The 10,064-nt window shown below is 34.6% G+C and overlaps 1 protein-coding gene across 4 annotated transcripts in view; it reads left to right on the plus strand.

Moving 5' to 3' along the window:
- The window catches only part of Tsc22d2 (TSC22 domain family member 2), a 56,445-nt gene that overhangs the window by 9,130 nt on the left and 37,251 nt on the right, over positions 1-10,064 (plus strand). For 2 of the 4 annotated variants that reach the window (XR_003377045.1, XM_005344013.3), the window contains exon 2: positions 4,627-4,698. The exons of the other annotated variants lie outside the window; for them this stretch is intronic. Coding sequence is in view for 1 of the 2 variants with exons in the window: in XM_005344013.3 (XP_005344070.1) it covers positions 4,627-4,698 (72 nt within the window). In the remaining variant the exon portion in view is untranslated. The remainder of the gene's footprint in view (positions 1-4,626; positions 4,699-10,064) is intronic. 4 annotated transcript variants of the gene reach the window in all.

A 10,064-nucleotide genomic window follows, 5' to 3' on the forward strand; every position in this document is an offset into this window, starting at 1 on the left:
CTCCTCAAAGCAGACACTGTTGCTCACCCTGTCTCGAAAAACCACAAAAAAAAAAAAAAAAAAAAAAAAGAAATTTGATTTCCTAATATAGACTGATGACGTCTGTTCAGACACTGTCTTTGCATATACATGTGTGTATGTAGTTCAGAACTTAAAATATCCAAACCGGAATAAATTGAAAACTTCTTACATTTGTTCCCCAGCCACCCACTTCCTGTCTTCAGAATCAATGTATCATTTGTGCGTTCTTCTGAGGGTGACTTTTGGACTGAGTTTTAATTAAATGGGCCATTCACATTAGATCACTGATAAGAGAAATGACTTGCTAAGCTCAGAGAAGTGGCAGCTTGTGTAATGAATTGAAGAGTGAGACTGTCACACTTGGGAAATTTTGATTAACTTGACAGGAAGTGAAGGGCTTAATACCACAGTAAATTTAGATTCTTACATTAACTTTATAATTTCTACTTAAAAGCATTTCTTGAAGCTTTTATTGCTAAAGTAGTGTTTATCTTACAATTTACTTCAATAATTTCAGTAATTATTGTATTATACATTAAAGTATGATTAAGTTATGTTTTGCATGGAGGTCTTCACTGGGGCCCAGAAGTCAGAATTGTTATGTGGTAGAATGTACTAAATAGTTTGGTACACCTAGCTCAAAATTTAAGTATTTCATTTGCTTCAACATTACCATAACAGTGATGAGATACTTAATGCCTGCTAAGATTCTCTACCAAAAGCTGAATTTTGTACAACATAAAATTAAGCTTAATTGTGTCAAACCCTATATAAACATTATCTCATTTGATCTTTACAGCAACTTGTAAGCAAGATTTTTATTCTCCTTTGTGGATTAAGGAAACATGATAAAATATAAACACTTAGGTCTGCCACTCCAAAGCCAGTGCTCCTTTGCTTTATTGCTTAGCAAACAATGAATGATGTGGGAAGAAAGGAAAATTACTGTAGTCACTGATGGTTATGTTGTGACTGTTTACCTGAAAGATACTTACAGATACTTAAAATCCACACATAAATTTGGAATGGCCCTTGTTGATATTTATTTGTCTGATTTCTATTTAAATCTTAAAAGTGGAGTTAGAAAAGAGGTTTTTGTTGAGTTGAGGCTCACATATGTTTCCCTTTAAGCTTTACCAACACTTTAGGTTTATTTTGAGATGTAGGGTATGCAGGTGTGTTTCTTCTCCCTACTGTAGTTGCCCTATAAATAGAATGTCTTGCTAAAGCAAGTGGATATGTATTCTATGTGTTTGTCACTTTCTGGCATACTGTTTTCATGTGCTGGGAAATTAATGTGACAGACTAGTGTATGAAGCCAGGGAATAGATAAAGAAAAGCCATTTGTAAATACTAGTGGGCACAATTAACAATTACTTGAGAATGACAAAGAAATTGAGGCTGCTGAGGTCCCAAGGAAAGCTCTGTTAATAAGATCATTTCAGTGCTAAGTGAAACTTGATAGCACCAAGTTATAATTGATATCATTTTAAACTTTGCATTTTTGACTATATATTCTCTTTTGCAAGAAATCACATTTGAAACCAGATTCCTAACAGCTTGTTTGAAGTGAATATAAACTACTACTCTAAGTAAAGCAATTCTTAGAAGAATAAACTGTAGTTTATATTGAATTTATTGCAGTCATCTAAATGAAAATGCTGTTTTCTTGTTTGTAGACATTTTTCAAAACCACTGAGTAAAATATATCTTTTTCTCCCCTTATTGTACTTTATTTCATAGATCATTCTCATATCCTGAGGTTTACTATTAACAGTAGATAATTTTTTATTTTATATTTGAGAAATACTGTGTCATTACATTGAAAAAAATGGCATTTCATAAAACTTTATTTGAAGCCATTTTGTTTAGCAGGTGAATTTGCTTCAAATTAATATAGATATTTCCAAAGTCAAAATATCGGAAGTTCTTTAAAATGTCATCCCTCTGAATAGATTTCATTTTTTTTTTTTTTTTTTTTTTGGTTTTTCGAGACAGGGTTTCTCTGTGGCTTTGGAGCCTGTCCTGGAACTAGCTCTGTAGACCAGGCTGGTCTCGAACTCACAGAGATCCACCTGCCTCTGCCTCCCGAGTGCTGGGATTAAAGGCGTGCGCCACCACCGCCCGGCTAATAGATTTCATTTTAAATGCTCTTTATAAAGTATTTTTAATTCCAAACTAGGGACTAACTTCAAAGTTTACTCTGTTAGTTTTCTCCTTCCAACTTTGAGTCTTTCCATTAAAGTTCAAGTTCCTAAACAATATAAGGAATAGCCATCCAGTGCTCACATGGTCCTGGACAAACCTGATTTAGTTGATGGTGGGAGGAGCCAAATTAGGTTTTCGGTTCATTTGCCTTTTATCTTACTTGGCTGACTTGATTTTGAAGTACAGTGGGAAAAGGTAGCCTAACTAAAGTTAGAAGATGTTAGATTCCTCTTAAACTTTGTTGTTGGCAGATCTAACCTGTGCTTTTGATTGCCTTAGCCAATCAAAAGAAAAAGGTAGGAAAAAGGGTTTAAAGACTAGAAAGAAAATAGAGTAAGGAAAGCAACAAAAACTTTATATTGTTAAAAAGTCCTAGTTTTTTAACTACTTTGTACTTTTTCTGCTACTTTGGTGATTCTCTGTTACCCAGTGTCTGTGCCTTTTCTAGTTTATCGAAAGTGATATCTACTGGATAAAAATCTAAAATGTAAAAAAAAAAAAAATCTAAAATGCAGTATGAAAAAGGGCTATGCATCCAACACAGCTTGGCTTAATTCAGGTTTTGAAGTCATGATTCTCTTGTTTTTAGTTTGATGATTGTTGATATTTGATTGCTGTTGCAGTCAACTTTATGAATAATTTTAAGGCTTAGTTGTATTTTTTTCATTTACTTGCATATGCATGTGTTTGTGTGGATGTGTGCTGTGTGTGCCAGTGTCCGTGGTGTTTGTGTGGATGTGTGCTGTGTGTGTCAGTGTCCGTGGTGTTTGTGTGGACGTGTGCTGTGTGTGCCAGTGTCCGTGGAGGCCACGAGAGGGTATTAGATCTCCTAGAGCTGGAGGTACAGGGAGTTGTGAGCTACCTGAAATCTGTGCTAGGTTCTGCAGGAGTAAGAAATGTTCTTAACTGCTCAACCACTTACCTCTCAAGCCCCAGAAGCAGGTTTTTGTTTCCTGTCCTGTTATCCAGCAGCCTTTCTTAAGGCACCTAGTAAGGTTTCAGAAAAGCATCTGAAGATTATTCTTTAATAACATAATAGCAATTGAGCATTGGCTGTACCCAAAAGATTTAGATATGGTTACAGTCTTCAACTATTAGACAAAGGCTAAATAAAACTATAGTATTACTTAATCATGTTTAACTATTTAATAACTGTGTTGTTTAAAAGAACATAGAGCTCGAGAAGTCAGGTTTTGACTCTGGTGTGTTTAATATAGTGGTTAAAAAGCATAAAATTAGGCTACCTACTCTGACATTTGGGGAGTTACCTCTTACTCCTTTAGGTGGGGGTGTTGTAGAAATTTGAGGCAATAATGTAAAGCAGTTTGAATAGCATTGGGTATATAGTATATTTTTTACTGCTGTTCTTACTTCCTACCATGAATCAAAGATTGGGTTTGTTTGTTTTTTTTCTTGTGGCCTCAGAGAAGAAAGTTTGGTTGATTGAGTGGATGATTGATTTGATATCAGAATCTGTGGAGTTGAAGTCCTAGGCAGTTATGAGTGGGTACTAGGAACTAAACTTGGGTCCTCAGCAAGAGCAGATATGCTCTCAAACACTGAGCCATCTTCGTTAGCCCTGAGGTAAGGATTTTTTAAGTGATACGACAGGCACATGCTAGCCCCTAAAGTACAGGTGGATGGTGAGGAAGACATTAGAATTATGCTTAATGAGTGGAAACAGTTAGGAACCAGGTTAGTCAAAAGCTTAGCTCCTTGAGAAATCATTCCTGACACATGGGGTCAATTGTACATACTGGAGTTAGCCTACATGAGCTCATTAGTTAGTTAGAGTTCTGTGGTGTTGACCATAGATAGTAGGAATGAATGATACAGTTTCCCCTTTAAAGGGGGCGTTATACTCATGCAAGAAATTGGAATGCTTCCCTACAATCACATTGTTCCCCCTACCACTAGCCTAGAGAAACTACACACAAATAAACTGAAAAGTGGAAATGTAGTATCAAGTCCAACCAAGAAGAACTGTTTATTATTCAGCATTAACCCTTCACTTTTTAACAAATCCTAGAAAGCTATAGCTTAGTGTTGTATGTGGATATGCTACAGGAGAACAACAGCTAGAACCATAGAAGATCATTAAGGCATCACTACAACATGGTGTTGATAGGCTCTGGTTAATTTTATGTATATATACACACATTTGAATGCTAGTATTTAACTTTATCTGTTTATTCTTTTAAATTTTTGAATCTGAATTACTGTGGTTTCTGAATTTTGTGTGCTTTAAAAAGCATTGTTTTAAGCAATCCAATGTTTTTCCTTTTTCAAATTTAAGTGGTTACACTGTATGAGAATCTAAAATCTTCCATTTTTTATAAGTACTGAATATACTGTACATTCTCAACTTCATTTCCATTTGATTCTTGGATCTCACAGGAATCCTTCAACTGCTTTCTACCAAGCGTTCCATTTGAACACGTTTCAGGAATCAAAGAGCCTCTGGGATAGGTATGATTACTTGATATGGAATGCATACATGCAAAAGTGTATGCATGAATTGCTTTGCATAAAACTGACTTTTGTTAAAGGGGGGAAATCACATGGAATCTAGCATGGGACAAAGCAGCAAAATAAACCAAAAAGACTATTTTCTATAGAACATAAATGTGCTTTTTAATTTTATTGCATTCTGTGCATGCTATATCTATTTTTAAGGATTACATATTCCATTGTCTTGAAATAGTCGCTTCATATATTTTAAGGCAAAACATTTTTCTGTTAAATAAACCTTATTTTTGTGCTGTTTTGTAGGATTTATAACAAAACAAAATACCATTCAAAAATTAAACTGGAAGAGGGACAAGACCTGAGTAACAAAATTATCACTAATTTTGACAAGAAATTGTCACCACATTTGCTTGCTAGAATTTTGTATATCTATAAAACAATTTGTAAGACCCCCCCAAACAGGTTGCTTTTTCATAGAGATACTGTTTAGGTCTTATTTTTCACTTAAAACAAAACAAAAAAAACTCTTTGATTTCACTTTTGGCAAAAGATACTTTGGTTTATCTTTCTGCTTAACACACATTTTTAAATAGTATATGCTTTGTTCAGTTATTTCGCTGAATATTTATTAGCAATCCATCATTCTGTATTTAATTAATAGGAGTTGAGCACAGTGTTTCTTAAATTCCCACAAAGCTTGTTAGATTCTTTTAACTCTGCCTGGCAACGCATTTGTGTCATCTGGCATACTTTTGGATAACACTAATAGACTCCACTCTACCTCTTTCATTAGAAAAGATTGTTGCTAAGTGCCTGTACATGTCATATTAAGACATGGTCTGCATTGCGTTAATAGTAAATAGTAAAGCTTTCTTTTCATTTTGGCTTGATTTGTTTGTGTGTATAACTCAAAAGATATTTTCTAATACTTTGTATCTTTTAGATGTTTTGTTTCTTACTTAACCAAAAATTATTTTAGATAGTTTATGAACAGGAAGTTTTAAAATTTGTAATGCTGTGTATATAATCAAGTTGAAATTAGTTTTGTTCTAACAGTATAAAGTATTATAGAGAAATACATAACTAGATTATAGTATGAAACGAAGTTTTAATCATGTAAATAGTACTTGAGGTATGCCTTATACTTTTCCTCAATACAAAGGAAATATAGTACTCTATTTGAATATGATAAGTAGCTTTAAGTGCAGTTTAATTATTTGTAATATCTAGCTTTCATAAGCTATCATGTCAGTATAAATGATATATTATTTTCATTAATACGTTGTGGAAAGTTTAATCTTTATTTTCTATAATTTTGGTCTAATATTAAAGTGGTTTCATTGTAGGACAACCATAGAAGTTACTTGGTCACAATTTGTTGTTACAGCTAAATACTTGTTCTTTTTAGTAGATACCAAACACTTTTAGCATCTCAGAAATGAGGCAAATTCTGTATCTGTTAGTTTTTCATAGGTTAAAAATATATTTCTGGACTGGGAAAAAGGCACTAGACCTGAATTTAGATCCCTATCACCTATATAAAAGAGAAAAAACAATGTAGTTTTTTCCAGTCCAGACACTAGAAGGTGACAACAGGACAATTCCAGAATTTCACTGGCCTGCTGGTCTACCCAGTCTAGCCAATCAACAAGGTCCAGAATCATTAGGAGGCCTTGCCTTATTATTAAGATGGGGGAAGTGATAGACACACACACAAATGAGGAGTGATGGGCTTTATTAGTTCTAACAGAACAGTTTATACAGCTTTATTTGGCAAATACAGACTTGTTAACTGATACTGAGAAAGCACTGTGGTTCTGTTTATTCCTAACAGAATAATACTGCTTTTAAAATGTTAATTATAACTTTTGGCTTTGTTTTGGATCTCACTAAATAGCCTTATTTTGGATATTGTAAATTTGGGGGTTTGTGATGTGTTTTTGTGTTGTTGTTTTGTTTGTTTTTTGTTAACAATTGATTTGCCAAATAAGTATTTTACAAAGATAATTCTCTTGTTAAATAGAACTATTCAAGAATTTAGGACAGTGGTCCTCAACCTTCCTAATGCTGCAACCCTTTAATATAGTTCCTCATGTTGTAGTGACCCCCAACCATAAGATTTTTTTCATTGATCCTTCACAACTATAACTTTGCTACTGTTATGAATCAGAATGTAAATATCTGACATGCAGCCCCAAAGAGGTTGCCACCCACAGGTTGAGAATCGTTGGTTTAGGAAGCCATAACTCCTGTATATGATTTGTGTTATCTACATATATTGAAGCATAAGTTTGCCCATCAGTGGGGTAGACTTTTTAAGGCTTATTTTTATTGGGAGTGGGGAGTGGGGGGTATGCTACTATGGAGGCCAGAAAAGGGCATCAAATCTGGAGCTGGAGTAACAGCTGGTTGTGAGCCATCCAGTTCCCTGGGTGCTAGGAACCAAACGGGTCCTCTGGAATAGCTGAAGTGCTTTTAACCATTGAGGCATTGCTCTGTTCCTGGGGATAGCTTTTAAACCAGCTTTCATTAATCATGTTTGACTATCTGAATGTCCATGCTTGTACCCAATTTTAAGGACTGAAACCTTTTTCTCCTTCCAGTATACTTTCAATTTATCAAGTATCTTTATAGTCAAATTATAAATTACTAATATGCTATTCCTCATTAACTTACCAGTTCTCCTTTATTTATTTACCTTTATTAATTTACCAGTTTGTCCTATATTTAAGTTAGAATTAGTAATTTGAGAGGTTTTTCAATAGCCAGATTGCCTTTGTCTATATTCAGATAATCTTTTCTCAGCTCTCCAGGGTTTTCATCACCACGTACTGAAATTGAAGCTACTCAAGTCTTTTAGGTGCCATCAAAGTTGTTGTGTTCCTTCCCTCACTTGTCAGTTGCAGAGTCCTCAGGAAAGTCCGTGGAAGTGATGAGAAATACGAGGAGAGTGATACTGATAGCTCAGAGATAACCAGCCCCATATATATCTTAAATGATTCATTCTATAAGAGCTTTTATTATTGTGAAGTCATTTTTTGTGGTATTCTCACATACTAGCTATCATTTTAGTGATGCTAAATTTCAACTACCTTTTAAAAATTGTGTTCATTCTTGGTCTTCTTAAATCTACAGAATTAGTTTAGAAATCTGTCTCAATAATCACTGGGAATCAAGCATCATTAAGAGTTTTTGTCTATGAAAGCTTAATGTAAGAATTACAACAGACAGTTTACTTAAATGTCTGTCAGTAAGATACGGAAGTGCTAGAGAGAAGACTAAAGAGAGGAAACCAGACTGCTTTTAAGGATTTGCCTTATGGATAAACATTTGGAGTGTTTTGTCTTCATGAAGAAATTGGTTAAATTTAGTCAGGAAGTGCTAAGCAATTACAAGGGATATATGATTTATTTCCTTGGTGTTAGCTTGTTCTTATGGTAGCAGGAATATTTAAATGTAAATTAATAAGGAAAGTGGTCAGATGCCATTATTTGACACAAATTTATTGATTCCTATAATATCAGGAAAATCAAGATTATAAAATTCAAAACTTCTAATGAACTTGGTCTTTGGGAAAAGATAAAATCATTATCACATAATTGAAAACGATGGCCCTTTATAATATCCAGGCACTTTCCACTTTACAAGGAAAGTTGGAGTGAGGTAGCTTTCTTAGTTGAGAGAGTAGAAATTGGTATTTTAGAACTAGAAAACTGAGGGAAAGAAGCAATCTAGTTAGAGGAATGGTACTATGGACCACTGAGAATATGTAGGGCTTACATACATGTGTGGAAATATATACATACACACACATACATGTAAAAAACAATAGTTGAATTTGATTATTTGTATAATATACTAACAGAAGAAAAACTCGATTGAACAAAAAAAAGTATGATTTAAAAAAAAAAAAGATTTTACAGCTTGTGGATTATAAGGAAGCACTCAAACAACTCCAGAGTGTTCAAAACCCAGTTGACTGAGGGAACGCACATATTGTAGGATGTATTAGTAAAAGAATTAGTTTTTTTGGTTTTGGTTTTGGTTTTGGTTTTTCGAGACAGGGTTTCTCTGTGGCTTTGGAGCCTGTCCTGGAACTAGCTCTGTAGACCAGGCTGGTCTCGAACTCACAGAGATCCGCCTGCCTCTGCCTCCCAAGTGCTGGGATTAAAGGCGTGCGCCACCACCGCCCAGCAAAAGAATTAGTTTGAATAGATATATAGATGAGATTTATGGTTTTAGCTGTTTTATGAATTAGTTGACAGACTGATAGAAATATCCAGATATGCAACTGGGCAGAGAAGTAAGATAATAATTTAAAAAAAAAATCTTTGTTCCTTTATTGGAGTAAGATTCCTGACATATACAGTGATGCATTTACTAAACAGAGTCCTATGCAGAATTATGCACTATCCATCTAGACAGATTTTGGTTACACTTTGCCTGTTGATGGAGTAGTTCCATTTATAAAGTTTTATCAAGAAGCTTCGAATTTGACCAGGCTGTCCATTAATCATCTCTGAAAAGTGGTGTTTTATTTTAGCCCAAGTATTCTCAGACTCTGTGAATCTGGGTGGATAAAGAACTTTTGTCTGCTCAATGCCATTGTGTTTTGGAAAGCTACCTGATACATAAGCTTTTTAATGCTGTAAAATAGATTAGGAAAAAACTTTAGGAAAGGCCAGGGTTCCAAGGAAGAGAGTAGGGTAAGAGAGGGTCATGCCAGAACCGTGGCAGTACCACATAACGTTGAGATCAGAGAAGGAGATAGTATGAGAAGGATGTTTTAGAAATGGAACCACTCTGGGAATATTGCTTCCTAACCAAAAGAGGAGAAAATATTTGCATCTGCTCTTAGACAATTGTCTGCTGCCATAGTTTTAATCATAAATCTTAGCCCCATTCTTTGGAGTACTGTTTCATTAGTTCCTAAACATTTCTTCTCTTAGTTTTTCTATAGTTCAGCAATATATGATAAATTGATGTCTATTTCCAACACATTGATAGACTTCAGAATCGGCAATGAGAAATTGTTCAGCTATTTACCAGTCTACATGATTTTGTTCCTTCATTACTTAAATTACTCAACCTATATCACCCATCCTACTTTCAGAGATCATGGTAATTATTTTCTATCATATTTTAAGTAAACCAAGTCTTTAAATAGCACGAAATTGTGTAAATTAATTCACTATTTTCCAAAATCTTGATTTGTTAGGAAACAAAGATTTGTTAGGAAAAGCTTATTATTATTCTTGCTCAGACTTAAAGAAAATATACCCTAGGGCCGGGCGGTGGTGGCGCACGCCTTTAATCCCAGCACTTGGGAGGCAGAGGCAGGCGGATCTCTGTGAGTTCGAGACCAG

Source organism: Microtus ochrogaster, chromosome 1, assembly GCF_000317375.1.
Source record: "Microtus ochrogaster isolate Prairie Vole_2 chromosome 1, MicOch1.0, whole genome shotgun sequence".
Lineage (NCBI taxonomy): Eukaryota > Metazoa > Chordata > Mammalia > Rodentia > Cricetidae > Microtus > Microtus ochrogaster.